Source organism: Phycomyces blakesleeanus (assembly GCF_001638985.1).
Source record: "Phycomyces blakesleeanus NRRL 1555(-) unplaced genomic scaffold PHYBLscaffold_18, whole genome shotgun sequence".
Taxonomy (NCBI): Eukaryota; Fungi; Mucoromycota; class Mucoromycetes; order Mucorales; family Phycomycetaceae; genus Phycomyces; species Phycomyces blakesleeanus.
In genome coordinates, this window is record NW_017265151.1 from 654,229 (window position 1) to 677,207 (window position 22,979).

General features: G+C 35.7%; 6 protein-coding genes across 6 annotated transcripts; 1 reads left to right on the forward strand and 5 right to left on the reverse strand.

The window, feature by feature from the left end:
* Positions 1–8: 8 nt before the first annotated feature.
* Positions 9–1,717, reverse strand: PHYBLDRAFT_187947 (hypothetical protein; the record flags this gene model as incomplete). The annotated part of the gene is made up of 1 exon (XM_018439439.1): positions 9–1,717. The coding sequence occupies one exon, from the start codon at positions 1,715–1,717 to the stop codon at positions 212–214; it is 1,506 nt and encodes a 501-aa protein (XP_018288618.1). The 3' UTR covers positions 9–211.
* Positions 1,718–11,458: 9,741 nt separating this feature from the next.
* PHYBLDRAFT_148500 (hypothetical protein) lies at positions 11,459–12,480 on the reverse strand (the record flags this gene model as incomplete). Its single annotated transcript, XM_018432102.1, has 2 exons — positions 11,459–12,234; positions 12,321–12,480. The coding sequence occupies 2 exons, from the start codon at positions 12,478–12,480 to the stop codon at positions 11,459–11,461; spliced, it is 936 nt and encodes a 311-aa protein (XP_018288619.1).
* Positions 12,481–13,012: 532 nt separating this feature from the next.
* PHYBLDRAFT_69585 (hypothetical protein) lies at positions 13,013–13,336 on the forward strand (the record flags this gene model as incomplete). The annotated part of the gene is made up of 1 exon (XM_018442124.1): positions 13,013–13,336. The coding sequence occupies one exon, from the start codon at positions 13,013–13,015 to the stop codon at positions 13,334–13,336; it is 324 nt and encodes a 107-aa protein (XP_018288620.1).
* A 335-nt stretch (positions 13,337–13,671) lies between these two features.
* PHYBLDRAFT_69584 (hypothetical protein) lies at positions 13,672–14,571 on the reverse strand (the record flags this gene model as incomplete). The annotated part of the gene is made up of 2 exons (XM_018442123.1): positions 13,672–14,031; positions 14,107–14,571. 2 exons carry the CDS (start codon positions 14,569–14,571, stop codon positions 13,672–13,674), a joined length of 825 nt encoding a protein of 274 aa, XP_018288621.1.
* Positions 14,572–15,292: 721 nt separating this feature from the next.
* PHYBLDRAFT_171328 (hypothetical protein) lies at positions 15,293–16,418 on the reverse strand (the record flags this gene model as incomplete). The annotated part of the gene is made up of 4 exons (XM_018436574.1): positions 15,293–15,649; positions 15,803–15,976; positions 16,070–16,243; positions 16,299–16,418. The coding sequence occupies 4 exons, from the start codon at positions 16,416–16,418 to the stop codon at positions 15,293–15,295; spliced, it is 825 nt and encodes a 274-aa protein (XP_018288622.1).
* A 208-nt stretch (positions 16,419–16,626) lies between these two features.
* On the reverse strand, positions 16,627–17,551 carry PHYBLDRAFT_69582 (hypothetical protein; the record flags this gene model as incomplete). Its single annotated transcript, XM_018442122.1, has 3 exons — positions 16,627–16,658; positions 16,802–16,958; positions 17,012–17,551. The coding sequence occupies 3 exons, from the start codon at positions 17,549–17,551 to the stop codon at positions 16,627–16,629; spliced, it is 729 nt and encodes a 242-aa protein (XP_018288623.1).
* Between the last annotated feature and the right edge of the window lie 5,428 nt (positions 17,552–22,979).

Sequence of the window (22,979 nt, forward strand, 5' to 3'; positions counted from 1 at the left end):
TTACTATTACAAGTTATACTGATCACACAAGTGCCAATTCTTTTAATATGTGTATTGCTATCAGCCAAACGAATAAAATACTTATGAACATTGGAATTGTTCACTAAATCTTTGTTGATGTGATTTACATAATTAATAGATATTTTATTCTGTAAACAAAAATTCTTATCCACAGAACTGAATGTAGCGCCACAGTCCAACAAGGCGATGGTTAATTCAAGGCCATCTTGGCCAAAGCACTTGTGTTATCTTGGTCCATCGACCACGACGTTGAGGAACTACCAACAGGGGAAGAGTTGCCACGAACAGAGAAATGACTATCACGAGAAGGGGGGAAACCACCACAAGTAGGGGAGGAAGCTACTGATCTATCAGCAGATGAGCGCACAGCCATTCTTGACACCTTTGTCAAGTAATTATCCCTTTCAGGACAGGTGTGACCCTTCTCCCAAGCACCTTTGCAAGAAAAGCAAACATTATCTTTGATTGCCTTCTTAAAATTCCAAGACTTCTTGGCGTGCTTAGGATCATTGTCCCTGGCAATAGCTCTCTTCTTTCCCTTGTGGCTTATTGAAGAGGAGATGCTATGGGCATCGGCAAATGACTTCCATTTGGCAGGGGTGCCAGACTCCGCAGGTTGGTTGAGTAGGACCGTGGAATCGCTAGTGGCTACACTGACTAACGAGATTATATCCTCCACTTTGGAGGGCAGTTTGGTGCCATAGTTGGCCGACAATGGGATCAGGCTTGCTTCCCGGACTTCCGGGCGCAAGTTCCACCAGAAACAAAGAACCATCTGGATACCATCCTCCAAGGACGCTTGTCTTCTAGCTGTTTGAAATTTAGCTCCAAACGCACGAACTGACTCACCTTTCTTCTGCATCATTTTCCACACGCGACCCATGTTCAGAAATCTTCTGAAAGGAGTATCATAGTGATCCAGCAGAATCCCTTCTGCCTTCTTCCACTTGTACGCCTTTCCCTTTAGTTTGTCTTCAAACCAGGATCTTTCCTCCTTGTTCAGGCATATGGGAAGCAGACGCTCCCAGCATGAGTCCAAGGACAGGGAATGAGACTCTAAAACCATAGTGAATTCTTGGCAAAAATCGTACACAGAGTCAAACACGTCACGATTTTGCTTCACCCTGGTTTCCGTGCAGAGCTGCAAGAAAGGTAAGTTGCTAGGGACTACCATGCTCTTCTTGTCTTCAAGAATAGCAGGAGGGGCGTTGGCTTTTTCAAGCACCTTGAGGGTCTTCTGGGCATCCTCAAACAATTCTTGAGCTTCCTTTTTAATGGAAGAAGCATGTCTGGCCGCGTCTGACATGGGGTTGACCTTCGAAAGAGCCACATAGTTAGCATAAGCCACATAAAAGTTGTTCTTCTTTATGCTAAGGTCTTCCTTCGCAGAAGCTAACAACATTTCCAAAGTGATGGAACTACTAGTGTTGCTATTAACGGCTGATGGGACGGTAGGCACAGGAGTAGGAGGGACAGAACCAACAACTGAAAGAGGTGGCAAGGAATCAAGACTGGTGTATATCATTTCAATATCACCATCGATGGAAAGAGCGGTGGATCCAAGGAGAGGAGAAATGTCACCAATTTCGGTGAGATGTGTCTGTTCATTCAGAACAGGAGAGGGAATACCAACTTCGGTAAGAGGGCTTTGTTCTTCACGAGGAAGAGAGTTGGCAGCAGAGTGTTGGGAAGACATTATAGAATTCAAAGTAAAAAATGTGAAGTTTTATAGAATAAAATCAACAGTAAAAAGATTGAGATGTATATAAGAATACTTTGAGACTGTATATAGGTTGCCTTTATTAAAGAATACAAAGTTGTCCTTTTTATATCAAAACACGATCTGCTTTGTCAGTCACATCTTAATTTCTTAAGTCTGAGTTCATTTAGATATTAGAGAGCTGGTACTGCTATGTTTATAATTTAATCTAATTGCAGTGTCCTCATATTAACTCAGTACTTACTGAGCTGTCATAATTACAGTACTTACTGTAATTAATTATTGGTCTTATTGATTTACCATAAGTAAAATAAATAAATTATTCATTTGTTCTTGTAATGATAGCTGTTTTACTATAATAATAGGAATATGTTCTTAGATGTAATAAATCCAACAACCAAGTGTCTGGATCACCACAGTTGCTATTACAGAAGAACAGGTGGAGCAAATGACATATGAGAAAAAAGCCAAACTGATTCAGCAAGACCTAATAACATGTGCACAATACTTTGACTATCGATTTAGACAGCTGAAGAAAACATAGAAAGCATCATATGGGCCTTTGGAAATCATTCCATTAATGAATATTACTTCCAAATAGAATTCCAGCATAGAGGCTCGCCTCATGTTCATATGCTTGTATGGCTTGAGGGCGCTCCAAAGTACGAACCTGATCAATGGACAGACGAATCTGTTCATGAGGATATGAAAAGAAAAATCTGTGAATTTGTTGATAGTATGATTACTTGTAAGAGACAATGTGGTGAAATACTGCATCATCAACAGGAATATTGCTGTAACGAGGACACCTGGAAAGAATTGCTGAAAAGGCAATGTCATATGCACACATCTACTTGCCAAAGAAAAAGAAACAATATTACAATTTGCAGATTTAATATTCTATTTTATCCTATGGACAGAACTCAGATATTATGCCCAATAACTGAAAACGAAGGTCTATCAGAAACTACGATTACCAAATTAAAGCAAAATATGACTCGCATCAAAGGATATCTCCAAGAACATTATGAAGCTCTTCAAATGTCAGCCATGAGTTTTGATGGTTTCTTAATAGCTGTTGATATCACATCTATTGATGAATACATACTCTCTATCCGCAATACTCTTAAAATGAACAAAATCATGATAAAACGACAACCGAATGAAGTCATGATAAATAATTATAACGAAAAAATTTTCAGTATGTTCAGATCAAATATGAATATTCAATTCATTCTCGATCCATATGCTTGCTGCGCATATGTAGTTGACTATATAAACAAGGCTGATAGAGGCTTAAGTAAGACGCTTGAAGAAATTTACAATAAGCACAAAGATGACAGTAGCTCGACACCTTTTAATATGATGAGGTCACTTGCTGCGACCTATTACAATGCTAGTAAGATATCTGCTCAAGAAGCAGCATACAACTTACTACAAATTTGAATGTCAGAAGCAAGCACAGCTACAGTATTTATACCAACAAGCAGACCAGAAAACCGACTCCACATATTAAAGAAGCAGTCTGAACTTGTAGCAATGGATCCCAATTCTACCAGCTGCTTTGAACCAGGATTAATTGAGCATTACATTTGTAGGCCCCAAGATTTGAAGAATTTGATCTTGGCACAGTTTGCTGCTTATTTTGAGTTTTCAAAAAAGCAACTATCAAGAAATACTGCAACTAATTATATCAATCACAATGACATAAATAATGATACTTATTATAAGCCCATAGAAGACCAAGAAGATCATATTCAACAGAATAATAACGAAAACACACTTTATGGAGAGCCAGGCCAAGTGTATTGTCTTTTGGAAAACCAAGGCTACATTAGAAAAAGAACTAAGCCGCATGTCCTACGTTACTACAAGTTTAATATTGATCAAGATGCTGACGAGTACTTTTGTTGCTTATTGATACTGTTCAAAAGTTGGAGAAATGAAGAAGAAGACCTTTTAAGTATCAACTGCAAGGAAGTTTTTCTAGAGAATTCTGAGACTATTCTGCTAGCAAAAAAAGAATTTTGTCAGGTTGATGATGATGTACTAGAAGATTATTTTGAAATGGCTTCACTTGAACGTAGTAACATGGATACAGAAAGAGAAGATGAACCCATTGGAAACACAGATACCCTGGCCTCACCTATTGCTGAAAACGATTTCAGACGTTACACGCTAGATATTGATGACAATGAAGAAGGAGAGTATCACAGAACAACAGATTTAACAATCGAATTAAATCCAAATGGAGCTACACAGAACAATCGATTAACCTACCTTGAAAAAATCAATATTCCAAAGTGATTAAATAATACTGAATATCAAGAGCTTTTATCAATGCTGAACTTGCAGCAGAGACAATACTTGTACCATGTTACTGATCATATTCGTAAGAGCAACAGCTCTATATATGATCAACAACATACACTGTTTTATTATTTTGTAATGGGAGGAGCTGGCACTGGAAAAAGTCTATTGATAAAAGCACTTTATCAAAGTCTTTTCCGTGAGTTTGACAAAACAAGAGAAAGAGATATGAGCACACCATCCATACTTCTTTGTGCTCCAACAGGAAAGGCTGCTTTCAACATATCTGCTCAAACTTTGCACAATGCCTTCCATCTTCCTGTCACACAACGTGGAAAAGAAGGTCTTTCCTCACTCTCATCTGACGTCTCCCATTCAATGGGTGTTGCACTTGCAGACCTGAAAGTGGTTAATATTGACGAAATCAGTATGGTAGGAGAGACACTATTTGGAAGGGTTGATTGAAGACTTCGAGATATTTTTGATAGATCAGTTCCTTTTGGTGGAAAATCAGTTATTGTATTTGGTGACTTCCTACAACTTCCACCAGTTGGGGACACACCACTTTACAGCACCAGCCATGCAAGAGATACAAATCCATTTGTATTCTTATTTGGGTATAAGATCTGGGATTTGTTTAAAGTTTATAAATTAACGGAGATAATGTGACAAAGAGACGATGTTCCATTTGCAGTAGCCTTAAACAACATGGCAATTGAGTCAATGACTGAAGGCGATATTCATATCCTCCAAAGTCGAGTGGCTTCAATAACTCCTGAAGATTCAATGGAAATTAGTACTGGCAGAAGAACATTACCTTCAAGCCTTGTAGCTCAAGAAAAAAATTTATCTGAAAGCAGTAACCAAAAGCCAATATATCTGTTTAACACAAATGCATACGATCAGCAAACAAACCAACACATACTTACCAGCTTGAATACTGAAGGTGCAATCTCCAAATCCTTTGACCAAGTAACTGGACATTGCAGGGATAGCACTGCTATTCAAAGACTCATACATTCTGCCGATGATCATGCAAAGCAATCCAATGTTCAGGGTCTGATAAAAACGCTTTTGCTAAAAATAAGTGGAAAATATATGATGACTGGAAACCTAGATACAGCAGATGGACTTGTCAATGGTGCAACTAGAATCTTGAAGAGGATTGATTATGGCCAAAATATTGTACCAGACAGCACTGCCTCTGAAACATCTACTTCTACAGTTTTAAGAAAGCCATTATGATCGTGGATTAGGTTTGATGATGAAAGAAGTGGGAAGCAGTTGAGGAGACAGCAACAAAGAATTCGATGTAGTCTTGGAATTTCAGACGATCTGATAATGATAGAACCACACTGTAATATAATTCGCAGAAATATCAAAAGTCAGATACATCTAACCCATATACAATTCCCAATTGTTCCAGCTGAAGCACTCACTGTACACAAGTCACAGGGAGGCACATATAAATCAGTTGTTGTATTTGATCATGGATCACACAGAATGTCTCGATCACTCCTATATGTTGCATGTTCTAGAGCTACTTCTGCAGAAGGTTTAAAGTTAATATGCAAGGGTAACAGATTTGTTCCACCCAGACCAATAGCAGAAGATCGAAACAATCAATTGAAAAATGAGCTCATTAGACAGCTGACAATACAGTTGGGATTATCATTTAGCCAACTACAAAAGCAAGAAACAAGTGATTATATACAGCTAATTTCACATAATGTACAAAGCTTGAGGGTACATATAAACTAGATAATCAGCAATCAAGTATACTTACCATCTGATATTATTCTTTGCAATAAAACTTGGACACTGCCTAATAATGAAGAATATGATATTCCAAACTTCACCATGATATCTCGCATAGATAGCCATTCAACCAATGCACGAGTTTCTGGTTCTTGCTGCTATATTCGTAGCTCTCTTTTACCTAGTACAAACAACTCAAATGACAATTTTTTGGTTTATACAACCAGTTCCAGAATGTTTATTGATGAAGCAGGTGGATCAACAAGCATATCATTATTTATATTAAGCAGCAACTTATATTGCAGCATATATGTATCCCCACTATGCCAACTAAATACCTTGATGGAAGCACTAGAATTTGTTGTTAGTCATACATATATGCATATAACCATTGCTGGTGACTTTAATGTTGATTTCACAAAAGAATCGATCAAGAAAAACGACACTACTTCAATTTATGAATAGCAGAAATATGACTACTACACTCCCTAACACTATTCAATTAACAACAAGCCAGAATACTCTCATTGACAACATCTTTTCAACTATGCCAGTGCTGGATTCAGAAAGATACATATCTTTGACCAGTTACCATTCTCCTTTGTGGGCAAAATTTATGTAAATTATGCTAATTATTTTATACTATTCTTTATGCTTTTACTTTTTACTTATTTACGTAATTATATTTACATGCCTACTTCTCTATGTTTTCTGTTCTCTATGCTTCATGTTTTTCTATACAAATAAAACCAAAATAAAGTCACACAAGAAAAAAGAGAAAACCAAGTATATTGGAATATAGAACGCCTTACTTGATATAGACTTTGGTCTAAGCCAAGATAGTTTCTTCTTTGCGCTTTTTCATTAGTTTACTCCAATGTATAGCAATACCAGCAGCAGCAGCAGCATCAGCACCCAGAAAAAAGTGTTGTCCAACGGCTCACTTGTGTTTGGCCCAAAGGCTATTCACAAGCATGTCCCAAAGCTGTTGAGACACACAATTCTAGTTAGATTAGCCAAAACTAATCTAGCCAAAGTTTTTGATCAAAAGATCAAAAAAGTGAAAATGATTGGTAAGTCATGTCTCTATATAATAATAGATAAACAATATAATATTAATCAATAATATATCTATAGCACCAGACCTGCCCAAGGGGCTTAAGCGACGATTGAAGAAAGAAAATGAGAATAGAAGAAGCAGGAATAATAATAAGAGATATTGATGCAAGAGAAGCAGAAAGAAGAAGAAGAGCAGAAAGAAGATATGTAGAAAGAGTAAGAAGAGCAGAAAGAAGAAGAAGCCAAGCAGAAAGAGACAAAGAAAGAAGAAGAGAAGAAGAAAGAAGAGATGAAGAAGATGGTGATTATGAAGATGATGAAGATGATTAAGATGATTATGAAGATGATGAAGATGATGAAGATGATTATGAAGATGATGATGAAGATGAAGAAGAAGAAGTAGTAGTGAAGAAAAAAGAAGAAGAAGAAAAAGTAGAAGTGAAGGAAGAAGAAGAAGTAGAAGTAAAAGAAGAAGAAGATGAAGAAGAAGAAGAAGAGAGAGAAGAAGATGATGAAGAAGATGATGAAGAAGAAGAAAGCGAGGAGTTCTTTGATGCAGAAGAAGATGCCAGCTATGATGTTGATGACGAGTACGAAGCTGAAACAGCACACCAACAGCCACAACCGCCCACCCAACCTGAAGAGGTTGTGAATAGAAATACAAAATGGCTGACAGTTGCCGGTGTGATTACAACATCTGTAGTCCGGGAATTACTCTTCTGATGGTAACAAGAAGAGTAATCTCTGGGTACTCTGAAAGAAGCAACTAACAAAAAAAACTTCTTGTAACAACAGGAAGCAACAAGAAGCAGCAGACTAACAGACTAACATACTAACAAGCAACGGGAACTAACCTTACTCACAATTAACTACAAACAATTAACTTTTTGAACAACTAACATTATGAGCAACTAACTTTACTAGCAAAATCCAGATCAGAGTCATAGCTAGAGTTAGAATTAGAGTCATAGCTAGAGTTAGAATTAGAGTCATAGCTAGTATTAGAATTAGAGTCATAGCTAGTGTTAGAATAAGAGTTATAGCTAGAGTTAGAATTAGTTATAAGCATAGCCAAAAAAAATCAACTCTTATATATTTTAACCAAAATGTGTTAGTATATATATTAGTAGCTTTGCTCCCCCCTCCCTTTGGGGGGAGAGGCCATTGGCCTATAAAGTTCTATATGACTTTTCCCTACTGTTAATTGTGTACGGCACACAACTACCAAGTAGTATAGGCCTTATATTTTATTTTATTGAGAAACAAGTAAGTTAAAGAATACGCGACAAAAGTTATAAGTTGTATGACATGATCTCTAACTTCATCCTGTTTTTTCTAATTAGACTAGGAGCTTTGCTCCTCCCTTCCTCTCAAAGGGTGAACCCATTGGCCTATGTTAAGCTCTATATGACCTTTCCTTACTGTTAATTGTGTGCCGTACACAATTACCAAGTAGTATAGGTCTTATATTTTATTTTATTGAGAAACAAGTAAGTTAAAGAATACGTGACAAAAGTTATAAGTTATATGACATGATCTCTAACTTCATCCTGTTTTTTGAGGCGAAGATTGTGAGGGGGCAGTGATCCAAGATCAATAGTATTCAAAAATTCAATTGGATATGTCAATAGATCATCTTCACTATTGCCTCGATCAACACTCTTGAATTCATGGACTGCATCTGGGAATATATCAAGAAGGATATTGTTGATTGTTGTAATATCATGATTTTTGGGTATAAGTATTGCACAACACATGAGGAAATCGGCACTTTCTGCATTTGCATTGAGATCAGAGAATACTGCATTAGTCAGGTTGAGTATATTACTGCCAGGGATTAGCATATCTTGAGGAATGGGTATGGTGTCTTCCCCGCCAGAACTGAGAATAGTACCCTCGCCAACTTTTAATAGAAATTCAGCAAAGTCTCTGAGTTCATTTGCTTCCTCTGGTATAGTAGCTTGGGAAATACGCATATTGATTATCAACTTTAATGGAGTAACGCATTGCCAATCACAGGCCTTATTTATACATTGCTCCACAATATAAGCTTTTGATGCTCTTGGAATTACAGGAAGAACCTGCCAAAAATCACCACCAAATACAACCAATTTTTTACCAAATGGCACTGCTTCGAGTAAGGAGTTTATGGTCTTCATAATGTCTTGCATTGAACAGTTGACTGCATTAAATATATCTTTACTAATTATTGACGCCTCGTCCCAAATGATCAGTTCAGTTGCTTTGAGTAAGTTGGCTATTTGCAAGTTGACTGATATAGAGCACATAGAGTTATAATGTATTTCAAGTGAAATCTTGAATCTTGAATGTGCAGTTCGTCCACCATCAAGAAGCAATGCAGCAATACCACTGGTAGCAACTGCAAGAGCAAATTTTCCTTGTTGATGGACATGACACAAAAGAGCATTAAATACAAATGTCTTGCCTGTCCTACAAACATCTGTTATACATCTCTTGCGTAGGCTCCAAGAACTGGTCTTGATGTTGAAGTCATTCTGAATGTAAATAGTCTTCTATCATTGAATCTTGGTAGGACATCCAAAGAGAGAATGGATCAGATAGTCCATAGAAAACCAAAAGAATTGCAAATAGTCGCCTTAGTGAATATGGGAGCTCATATGATTTAGCCTCTTCCATGCATTCCTCTCATTTCTTGTCATCCATTAACAGTCCTAAAGCTCGACACGCAGCTTGATTTGTTTCATATAGGTGCCCCTCTACTGTCCAAAGATTCTGGAAGCTTGTAGCACCTGGAACATTAAGAAGCAGTACTCTTAAGAAATATTTTTCTGGGTCTCTTGGAGATATGTTATATATTCTGCCAATTGTTTCTCTGTTAGATGTTTTGCGTTTTGTCCATTTTTTGTTTTTCTTTGACCAAACGAAGTGAGTTGGAAAATCTATATACAGATATTCCCGTGCTGTTATATTATATGTGTTATATGAGAACCACCCTGTCAATGTTGTGTTTGTGCTTGCGTTTGATAATTGATGTCGATTTGTAGAATCATAGAAATATACTGGCTGAGAGTTTTCAAGATGGATTGCTAGTCTTTGGTGGGTTGGGTGCTCTTGGTGCAGTTTAAATGAGAAAATTCTCCAGCATGCTTCAGAGGCTGGTACATAGTGAGCATCCAGAAACTCATTGACTTCATTTACAGCTTCTTGCTGAATATTAGTCATATTGATGCTGGTATTGGTGGTGGTACTGGTACTGGTACTGACTGATTGAATTTTTGCCATAGCTCGATCATAGCCTTTGTATACATATTTGTATAGATATTTTACAGCTGATACAGAAGTGCAGATTTCAACATTGATGTGGGCATCATATTTTGCACACAGATATAAATTGTGCAGAACCACCCATCTGTTGTCCAGTGATGCTGAGCCTCTGACTACTGTTATCCCATTATTTCTTCTTTTATACTTTGGATATCTAGATCCATCATCGACTGTTTCATCACAAAAATCTTTTGGAAAATTCTTTTTGCATTTACCATTTTCCATGCATGGTGCCTTTGGGTACCTTATACCACATGAACTGTGTAGCATACTACGGCAGACAGTTCTATAGGCCAAGGGTTTTGTGACTGGATCAGGAAATTCAGCAGAAACTATAAGGTCATAGTCTTCTGTTGTCATTGGTTTGTCATAGCTAGATAGGATCAGAAGAATGTGTGTGTGAGGGAGTCCTTGTTTTTGAAACTCTATGACATATATAAAGGCTTTGACTTTCCCCAAAACATCTTTCTTTGTCAAGTCGTTCATTAGCTCTTTAAGCTTCATATTGAAAACATAGGAGCAAAGATCTGGTCTGTCTGCTGCTTTTTGGCCTGCTACAAGTGCATTTGTAATTTCAGGCCAATGCGTATTGTAGGTGAATGTGATGAAAAGATCTGGTTTGCCAAAACGGCGTACGATACTCATTGCATCCTGGTAGAGCTGGCCCATGTGACGGGGGCTACCAATAAAAGTAGAAGGAAGGATGACACGTCTTCCAATGTTGGCAAAATTGTTATCCTCAACGTTAATAGCATCTTGTATTCTACTGTAAAGGTCTACTCGAAGGCAGTTCTGATTACTGGCAAGAAAGTCTATTCTGTTATGTTCAATCTTTGCATATATATCTACAACAAATTGCTGGAAAAGTCGGCCAAAGAGATGGAGGAGATGGAGAGAATGAGGACAGTATGTAAGTCGGTTGGAATACCAATGCATAGCACTAACGGTTTTTCCTGACAAAGATTTTGATTCGATTGTCCATCCGTCCTCACCAGAAAGGAAGAGCAAGACATAATGAAGAGCATCATATGATCTATGATACTCATTTATTTTTTGTAGCTGGTTGGTTTGTGTGTGCAGTACGATGTCTCTATAAGAACCTCTTTTATTATTTGTAATTAGAATAACAACCTCGTCAGCAATTGGTGCATTATATCTTCTTTGATCTTGGGGACCTTTAGCAACCAAGCATATAGCAACATCTTCTACATGTTCATTCTTCTGTGATACTTGATCCATTGATCTGAACAGAGAAACAAAAGGATTTGTCTCTATGAGAATCGATCAAATTTTCTCCAGAATATCTGCTTTCAAGTATGGAGCATGATGGCAATGGTGCTGGGCTTGCGATGCTGGATCATGTATGTATACTTGAGCAAGTTGAGGGTGATCAATATCTTGGGCTCTTGATGGACGAATAGACCCAATTCTGTGACATATAGTGCCATGTATTCTGAAGCAGTACGCACCACCTTGGTTATTTGCCACAGAGTTGTCAATTTTAGCTCCCAGCGATGTGAAGCTTAAGGTGCTGTTGTAGCCTCTGATTTTACTGAGAAAATTTTTCCCATTGGATGTTCTGTAATTTAGAAGCTCAGAAATTCCAGGTGGTGTTGGCTCAAGAGAAGGAAGAACATATTTTCCCTTGCCACAGCACATGTTAAATTTCGATCTGCGGATAGACAAATCAGTGTCCTTCTCTTTCAACCACATCAATGCTCCACAAAATCTACAGACAACATCCATATTCCCTCTGCTATCGATTTCTGGCTCAGATATATTTTGGAGTCTGGCAATGTTGGCAACGTTCTGGTTTTGAGGATTCTGATTTTGTACCAGTATCTGTACATTGTTAGGACACATCAGGCTAGTTATTCGAAGATGATTTGTTCTCAAACAGCTTGGACAATGACGGGTAGCAGTGCTTTCATTTATTGTCATGGTTTCTTCCTCATGCTCAATGGTAGGTTCTTCAGCAAGGATAATAGTTGGATCAACAACTGTGTCCACAATTATTTGTTGCTCTTTAACTGGATTTATTTTTACTCTGGATGACGCAGCTAAATATATGAATAGTAGATCAATTGAATTAGACTCTTATAATTCTTATTCTTTTTTTTTAATTCTTTAGTATTATATCCACTACTCTTTGCAGGAAATTCTTCTTCAATTGAAATATTCTCATTTGTTCTTTTCTGAGGGATATAAAGTGTATTTTGTTTCTTATACAAAGGATAAAGGACACTGGATTTACGACTATGACCCATAAGCTTGCATGAAGCACAATGTTTCTCAGTAGAAGACATTTTTGATTATTTTATTATTGAAATTTGAGGTTATAGATTATTTAAAATATGTGTAAAAAGTTTTTTGAAATTTGAAATTCACTGTAGTTTTAATAAAATGGCCCCTTAAAAGATATCATGCATGCCTTTCTCCAAATGAAAATATATTACCAGATTAAATTGCATGGCAGATATCAGAACACAGTGCAAATAGCCTCATAAAATAATTAGACTGAGTATTGTATGCTTATTTATCATGTCTTGTCTTAACTATCTATTAGACTAAATGATATTTTGTATGCTGAACATTATTTATTTATTTATTTTTAATTTTTAATTTATATTTAATATGAAGACTTATAAATATTTATATTATAATTATAATTAATTTTATATTTTTATATTTTTCTATGCTCTTAAGAAGAGTAATATGAAAATATTAGTTAGAGAATAGAATAATAAATTCAAAGACAGACTCTAAGTCACGTGCTTGTATTCCAACTTTTTAAAGATATAGATACCTTTGGATTGAAAAGCCAGCATTAACTATGCTATGTCTACAGCACAAGTGCAAGTAGAGATGGAGTTTGGTAAGGTAGGACAGTATTTCAAATACTATAAATTCAGCCCAGAGATGAAGATAAAGTCAAAAACATTGCCTGCGACAATATACATATTATTTACTACGTTCAAAAACTTCCATACTTGTATCAATGGGTCCGCAACGTCAGAAATGTTTGGTATTCAACCACCAAACATACAAGATTATATCAGGGGTCTTGCATGTGATCCCGTATTAGAAGACACAGTTGATACTGTAGACACTACTCTACATAATGCTCCCAGATTGGTAGAGTCTATTCTACTTGATACATAGAATATATCACTTGTTGTTAATGACTATAAAGCAAATAAGTTTAATAATGATAATAAAGTGACATTCTTATACAATTATAACTCTGTGTAATTATTGCATTTTCATTTGTTTTTAGCTTGGTATGTTTAATTAATTAAATATCATCTCATTTACCTTATCTATTCAAGTACAACACTATACTATCTTAAAAGACTTCTACTTTATAGTAGCATAATTAATTAATTTAGCTCTTAAAACTATATATGTATTACTTCTCTACCTGTATAATAAAAAAAGGTATCAGCAATTCAAAACTAAATATAAAATGAAAGAGGTATAAATTGAACTTTTATTTTTTATGATTTTTGGCAAAGAGAGAGAGAGTCAGCAATGATGGTCTGAGACTTGCTACTCTCTCCAATATGCTTCTCCAAGCTTTGCAGTACCAGGAGAACCCCCTCATTTGTCTCTGCTTGTCTTTTCAAGATCTCCATCTGTTTCTCCAACAGCTCAACCAATTGCTGCTGCCCCTTGGCTGGCATTGGCTTTACCTCAGGAACTTTATCTACTTCAGTGTTTTTTTTCTCGTTCTTTGAAGGTGTTTCCTGGACGTACTTGGCAAAAGACATGAGCTTATCATTAAGTAATCTCATATCTTTTGTCTTTCCGGCCTTCACAAGATCTTTGAGCTCTTTGATGCTCTTGGCATCTTCTTCCTGAATATTAAAAGAAAATTGTTAAATCGATTGAATGATTATATGTTTTATTGTTATTATTTAAAAAAAACATACTGTCTTCATTGCGGAATAAATAGCTCTTCCAAGATGAGTTGGGATATCCATATTAACCTCAGAAAACTTCTTATTTGAATGCTGGTCAAAAAGGGACTGGAACTTGCTAAAGAGTACGTCTTTTTTATTCTGCACACTTCTGCTGGTAAGTGCTTGTTTGTAGTTAAGGTAAACAGCATTGACCGCAGCAGTTACTTGTTCCCACGCTTCTTCTACTTGTCTATGAGAGACTGCAAATAGGCAATAATGATTGTAGGCCTCCATTAATACCAGCTCTCTTTCCTGGTCCCATGTCCCCTGTTTTCTTTTCTTGATCAGCACCGAGTCTATTCTGGTACTTTCTTCAGACTTCTGGATAGTTGGGCCATATACAATAAACTTCGGGCCATCTTTGCTTGAATCAGAAGAAGTTGACAGCTTCTTTGACTTGGTAGGCTTGGGTTGAGAGAATGTGTTGCGCTTCATGTGTGTAAGAAAAAAAGAAAAGATATGGATATTGAACTTAAATTACATACAAGCAGTAATGTATTATATATCAAATAAAAATTTCAATTCTATTATTGATTTATCCAAAATGCTTATACATTTGAATATACACCTCTATGTGTTTGTGTGACAAAGAAGTGTCTTGTTTACTTATCAAAAATGCTTATACATCTGAATGTACATTACTGTGTGCTTGTAGAATAAATAAATATATTGTTTACTTATCAAAAATGCTTGTACACTTGAATATACATCTCTATTTGCTTGTAGAATAAATAAGTATATTGTTCACTTATCAAAAATGCTAACACGTTTCCATATTCAACTCTATTTGTTTACATGATAAAGAAGTATTAAAATATGTATTACCATTATTAGCCTATTCAAAATTGGGTTGAAAAATTACATCTTTTCCTTCAAAATTGAGCTTATTTATAAATAAGAATTGAGTAAATTTGAAGCAATCTAAAATAGAATGTGCAGAATATCAAAAATTAAAACCCCATTTGTATGATTTTTGAGTACTGTTATTTCTCTAATCAGAAAAGAAAGTCACAACTTAAAAGATTTTTTGATTTTGATTTTTTATAGACAATTTTAAAAAAAAATAACAATTAAAAATAAAATAAAAAAAGATAGTAGTTGATAATATATAATTGATAATTGAAAATAAAAAAAATAATAAAAAAAATTATGTTTGTCAAGGTGTACGGGATTGAGAGAGGAAGCCATGTTCTTTCAGCTTGTTGTATGCAAACTTCAATGTATCTAAGAACTGGCTCATATCTTCTGGGATTCTCTTATACTCGGCTATCTTGGTGTCAAGTTCAACAGAGTATAATTGAAAATACTTCATGATATCAGCTTCTATCTCGTCAGAAAGAAGGGAAGTGTCAACTACTACTTTAGTATCAGTATTAGATATATAGACAGCAGAGGAGGAGGAGGAAAGACTTTGGCGCAAAGAGTAGGGAATGTCTAGCATACGATTGATGAGAAAGATACGCTTGCAAAGCTTGGAAGTATCAGGGCAAGTGCAGTTTTGCAGAAAACCATTCTATAGCTCAATGTTATATATAACAAGATCAACTGTGAATGATCTGCAAGTGAATGCAGTATCACTCAATTTCTCAACCATTTCTATAGCAGTATTGCTATCTAACATGTATACATTTCGCCTTTTTTGCTCTTTTTAGTGTGTAAGGCATACTGATTGGAATCCATATAACGTCTTGACACTCTCTTGTCTGTAGTCAAGAGTCAAGACTTTGGCTAGAAGATAAATAAGTCTATCTACTCGAAGAGATCTTACACGTTCAAGATAGAAAGTCTTCAGCTGATTGTAATAAGACTCTATCAAATTATTGGTATGAAAGGTTGCAACCTATTGTTTATATTACATATTAGAAAAGGGCTAATAATCAATAAAGTTTCATATCAATCTCCATGCTTTGCACTATAATTCTTTTTTTGGCACCCACATTCTGTTAAAGTACAAAATAAAGTTCTCGTATTCCCCAAATTTCATAAGAAATTCATTATACAATGTATCATAGGCAACAGAAGTTGTTGCATGCATCATATTACTCAATACAGCACAAACACTGTTACAAGCTATGTTCGAAGCATGTGTTGAGTTTTGCACTTTAATCTATATTATAGTGTTATATGAGATATACATAATTTTAAATAAATATGCTACTTACATGCTTCTTTATATTAACTTCCCATGCTCTTTTAATATGCCAATGATATAACAAGATATTAACACTATTGCCAAAGACTTCTTTAATTGCACTAATTTCGATGGGGCTGCAGTCAATCATTATTCTTTTCCCCTTTAATGTAAAGGTGTTCTTTACCCATGCTAACTATTGACTCAAGGTTGAGGTATATTCATAATCAGTTATAAAGAAGCAGACAGGCAATCCCTTATTGGTGATAGAGTTTCGCACAACAATTGTAAACAGAAAGCAATCTTCAGGTTCTTTACCAGCTACAGTATTGAATGACTTGCTTGTTTTGTGTGTTGAGTCAATGCATCACTCTTCCAAATTCTCCAGAAACTAATATAATAATAAGATGTATAAATAGGTGTATAAAATAAAATATAAATAATACATGTTATTTATTTCTTTCTGCCACTCAGAAACCCACAAAACAAGGAAGAGGCCATTCTTATGAACTGTGAAAAGAGTAGTATTTTCACTTTCATTCAACTCTTGAACCCACAGTTTGACACTTTCATAATGATCCACATGTTTTCTTGAGAGTTTCATCATTCGAGCATTGATAACATTTCTCACATATTGATAATCAATGAGAAGAGAAGAAGGGAAGGAAGATCTATCACCAGCTTGTTCAAGCTATGTAATTTTAAATAAGCAAAGTCTCTCAAAATATACTATATGATATTTACTTCAAGAAGTCTGTCTTCACTCATTCTAAGCATGTTTTTAATGGATTTCCAATCCATGTTTTGGCTGACAAGCCCTTCTACCCATTGTTTTAATTCATCAGGCAATTTTGACGAACTGATCTCTTCAATCTTAAATGGATCATGGTTTGGATGCTGCCAGTTGTATTTGATACAAACAGTACCATCAGTCATGATATGCTTATAGATACTAGCAGGATAACCAATCTTGATGGACTTGGTTGTTCTGACGTGTTTCTGAGCAGACTGAGAAGTTTTTTTCACTTGTGGTTTTCCAGCATGATAACACAAGTAAACTACTGTCTTTACTTTGAGAGGATTTTCAAGAGACTTCCCAACGAAGACCATGTTCTTCTCATGCCTGTAAGATCGATAGTAAACCCAATTGGCATGTTTTTTAGCTATATCATTTAACCAATTTGTAAATTCATTTTCAGATGAAAGGTCAAAGGAGTTGACAGCTTCTATATAATCGGGAATTATGCAATTGTCGTAATTAGCAGCAATATCAAAGGTTGACATTTTGAGATTTGGTAAAAAAAAGGTGTGTTTGGAAAAAAAATATTAAGGGGTAAGTCCGTAATAAAAGTTTGCCCAAATGAAACAAATGAAAATAAATGTGTGACGTGCTTTTCTGATTGGGGAATTACTATCACCAATGATTTTCATAAACTTATTCAAAAATGAACAAGTAGTCACCCTCTCTAATAACAAAATCTGTTGTGGTGGTTGAAGTTGAAGAAGTTTTTAAGAGGAAGAATTGAAGATTTGAGATTAGGAACAAAGATTCGTGAGAACTTGTGTAGGTTTTGTTTATTGAGAAAGGATTTTGTATCAAAGTTTGACCAGGTTCCTACATTGAACTACTACTGCTATTTATATTGTTTTGAATTGGGAAAATTATATGACTGGGGTCAGGTAATCGATCCTATCTGAGCCTTAATCAGAGCAACGTGATCTTGGGATAATTAATGTATGATTAATTATATAAATGTGTGTAGTCCCAATGAAGTATTAACATCGAAAGTAAATGTGTTTATGAGTTATAATTATGCTTATAATAATCCACTGATGTATCCCATATTATGGTGATATCATCATATGAAATATAATCACTATCATGCATGCTAAACCTGTGTGTTAAATAATAAAGTAATCGGTAGACACCTTTGACTGGAATAGCTGAGGCCTTATATTATTTCCTTCAGACTTATTCTCAATTACAGCAGTAGTCAATACTCATTTACAACAAAATCAAAATAAACTCAGACGAATGGTTTTTTCTTTCTTTTCATAGTATGATTATTTCTTCTCAATGCAGTCTCACTGGAGACGCTGGTCTACCTCATCAAATTATATAATATCCTAGAGAGATATCTCTGCACGTAACTTATGTTCGCACTTTTAAATCACTAACACACCCACTGAAGTTTCTCCTAAACATGGAAATTTCTTGTCAAAACCAAATTTTCTACTGGCTTAGAGTATGAATTGAGATTAAACATGAAAAGCTTCAGATTTTGGGGGGCAAAATGATGAGACATATGCCAGAAAAGAATGAAATAATATTTTCGTGTACGATAAATAAAGTTCAGATGATATAAATGTATGAAATGAATAGATAATGACAGAGAGTTAGAAAACAAAAGATTTAATTGGATAAAATTTATTAGAAAACATAATTTTTCTCAAAGTCATTTTCATCATTTGTGTTTTTTTGCCATGTCATTGAATATCCTCAACTGCATGCCATAATATACAGCATTAAAAAATATTTTTCTATTATTTTTTGAGTAATAGAAGTAAATAACAATGGTCTAGCTAATGTCAACATTACTATAGTATATTTTAATGAGAACTATATTATATAGGTTTGCAATGTCACAGTAATTATCAGCAATAATGACAAAAGTTTACATTAATTTTGTTGCTGTTATATTATTTTTAATATACCATTAAAATTATTATATTCTTCTATAATCATTTAGACTTTCTTTAATAGTAATACTGCTAAAAATAAAACAAAAAAGTACTCATATACACTGATTCTTGGCATAGTGCCATCACTCATAAGATCCCAAGACTGATAAAAAACAAAGGGACATAATAGACTTTAGACTAATTTTCCAATTGTTTACTTGTCTCTTTTTTTCATTATTTTCACATCATTGTTTAAAGGTAAACCACAAGTGTAATCTAGCCAGATAATACTACATCATGAAAGTTTATTAAAGTGAGTACTATTTCTATTATGTATCTCTTTGAATTCTTACTAAATTATAATCTTGCTAGACTTCAAAGGCGATGCAAAGATGAGATTATAGAACTAAATCTTATCAGCAGAGCAATGATATTTATCCAGATACATAATCGGCTTTTTTGCCATAGAAGTATTAGGTATGGACTAAATATATATATTAAAACAGTACACCGTCTATACTCCATATTCTAATTATTTCTTTACTTCTCTTAGGTAAGCTTTTAATGATAGCTAGTAGATATACACGCAGTATAAAAAAATATTTTCTGCTTAAATAAACATTCTGTAAATTGTTATATTAATATGCTTTCTTATTTATTAGCTTTCTCATACCTGTAAAAGCTGCTTTCATTGAGAAACGGCTTGTAGCTTATAAAATACTTAGTAGAATTATTTTTTTTGAAACAAAATAAAATATATCTTTTTTGAGCCCAAAAAATAATTTCCAACGTTTGCACCCCCCTCCCTCCCAATTCTACTATTTGAGGAAGACCCCCCTCAAAACTTGTCTGAGTTTCCTAAAAAGAAAACCCTTATCGACACTTTTTTTTTTATTGTTGAGATTAAAAAAACTTCAGTGGGTGTGAAGAACATAGGAAGTTACTAAATCACATGACTTACATTTGTAATGTGCGAGAAGTCACACAATAAGAGAATATGAATAAAACAAATATGAAGATAAAGATAATGTTTATTTGTTGGAATATTTGAGATATTTATATGTTTTGGAATATATGATATAATTGGTAAATGACTAAGAGACGATATTTGCTAAGTAGTTATTACTAAGTAATTTATTACTAACTACTTCTTTGTCATTGCTTAGTCTACTAGTCATTACTTATTAACATTTTTAATAAGGCAATGCCTTACGATTTGATAATACTGGGACTGAATGTCAATTACAATCCAGTTCTGACATCCCCCTTGTTGACTTCTGCTGTGTGTTGGAAGTATGGCTTGAGTCTGGAGATATGTATGTTGCTGAGTTGCCTCTTCTGATTACTGATTGTGAAGATTGTTTTGCTTTCGATCTTGACAACTCTAAATGGTCCAATCCAGTTTGGAAGAAGTTTTCTTGATATGGTCTTGCTAGCATTAGACAATTGTTCATTGAATAGTAATACGCAATTGCCAATTGCATATGAAGTTCAGGTTTGTTCTTCTAGGCCTGGCAGCTGCTATGCTTGTACTATGCTATGTGCTTTTTGTGTTGCATTGACAAGATCTTTGGTGAAGAGACTGAGATGCAAACCTGAAGAGAGAGTACTGACTTCAGTGTTGAGTAGTCTTGAAGTTGGAGTCTGCGCATCCCTCCAGTGAACCAAAAAAAGGGAGTATTCTGAATGCTAGGATGGAAGGCTATATTATAGGCAAAAGCAAAGTGTGGCAAGTTCTGGTCTCAAGTGCGTGCCAATGGTCCTTGCTGATTGGCAAAAGCCAGGATCATTTGGCAAAGAGTGGCCATGAATTGTTCTATTATGCCATTGCTTTGGGGATGATACGCAGGGGAGTAAGCATGGTGGACCCCAGTTCGAATGGCCAGGGCTTGAGTGAATGAGGAATTGAAAGGGGGACCATTATCAGACAACTATTCGTGAGGCAATCTATGTTGAGGAACAAATTGGCTGTATAGAACAGCCACCAGCTGGTCTTGATTGCTTGCTGAGAGAGAGTACAGATTAACATATCAGGTGAAGGTATCTTGAGCCACCAGAATTTACTTGTTTCCCATGGCAGAAATTGGAAGCAGACCAAAAAAATCAAGAGCTACATGCGCAAATAGATAGTCATCTTGAGTAGACCCAAACTGATAATCCGAGGTCTTGCTTCCTTTTGTGCGCTGGCATATATCACAGTGGCAAACAAAGGCTTTGACATTGGAGGACAGAAAGGCCCAATAAAAATGTTGGGCGATTCTAGTGATAGTTTTTCGCACTCCAAAGTGACCAGCCAAAAGGTTACTATGATGAGCCTGTAGGATTTGGTCTTGTATTTGTTGTGGGACGACCAATCGGTTACTGTAATGGTTGCTGCAAGTGTTATAAACTAATCAGACCAGTATACCTTTGACCATTTCGTATGTGCGGGAAGCCCCAGAGATTGCCTTGTCAGTAGCTTCCATCCGGAAGCGGTCCAAAGAGGTATCCTTAAGCTGTTTGAGCAACCAGTCAATATCTGAAGCAAGGTATACATTGTTTATAGCAGGCAACGGGTTGCGGGAGAGCACATCAGCAGCCTTGTTTTGTGGTCCTGGTATGTAGCAGATGTCAAAAGAGTAGCCTTGCAATGTGATGGCCCAACATGCCAAGCGTCCTTGACGTTCTTCCTTGCTGTTCAAGAGCCCCTGCAAAGAAGCATGGTCAGTGTAAATAGTAAACTTAGCTCCCTCAAGAAATGGACAAAACTTGCGAACAGCCCAGACAATAGCAAGAGCTTTGAGTTCTTGAATGAAGTAGTTGACCTCCGCAGGAGTTAGCAAACGGCTTGCAAAGCTGAGAGGATATGGCTGGCCATTGTGTTTTTGGGATAATACTATCACAATTCTGGATTTGGAGGCAGCATCCGTGAACAGATCAAACAGCGATCTTAGAGGATGGGGGGTAATGGCACCACACAATTTAAGGTGACTGTGAGTCCGAGGCCTGGCTATAAAGTGTCTTGAAGAACCCCCCGTCCCCATTCTTTATAAGTACATCTTGCTCCATCGTTATAAGCATACCCCTGTCCCCATCTTTAGATCATTCCAATTTTCCAGGAAAAATAAAAACACCCCCTTTCTTAAAGTCATTAAAATTTAGTTGTAAGAATAAAAAATAATATTTCCAAATAACAAGATATGATGCCTTTTTTATGTTATGTACATTGCATACATTACATACATTGCGTACATTGCGTACATGAATCAATAAAAATCCGTATATAACTACAGTGCTCTTTTATTAAATATGAACACCAACTTCAATACCCCTATTGAAAAGATGTACTTGCTTAAAACAACTCTCTCATTCCCCGAGAATAATTATCCTGACAAGCAGAGTGTTCTTCAAGCCGTAAACAATTATGCCATTTCTAATAACTTCACCATTAAGATTAAGGATGGAAAATTCCCTATTCTTCACATTGCTTGTTCAAAGGCTGGTGGTTATTGTGACAAGCGCAATATAAGTGATGAGAAAAGAAAGAAGACGCCTAACTCTTCTCTTACTGAATGCCCCTATCTCTTAAGATTTTCTTATAAGAAGAAGAGCAAAAGATATCTTCCTTTGCTCACCTATGGGGAAAACGAACATTGCCACAACCACCCTGTCACCCCTAAAAATTTGGCTTCTTCTCATCAAGGAAGAATGTCTCTTTTGACTGCTGAAGATGCCACTATTGCAAAGACAATGTTGGAGAGTCACGCCAAGTCCCGTGATGTTCAGAAGGCAACAAGTGACAAGGTGACAGGAATGAGAAAGCTGAGGATCAGCGATATCAACAATCTCAAGTACAGTGCTACTCGTGGTGATGAGGAGTCTGCTCATGGCGCTACTGAGCTTATCAGAACAATGGAAGCAAAGGGATTTTCCATTCTCTACGAGTTTAATGAGAGAAATAGACTCACTTATATATTTTTTACGAATGATATAATGATCAAGAGAGCTCAACGTTTCCCCAATGTCTTTATTGTGGATGCTACATACAAGA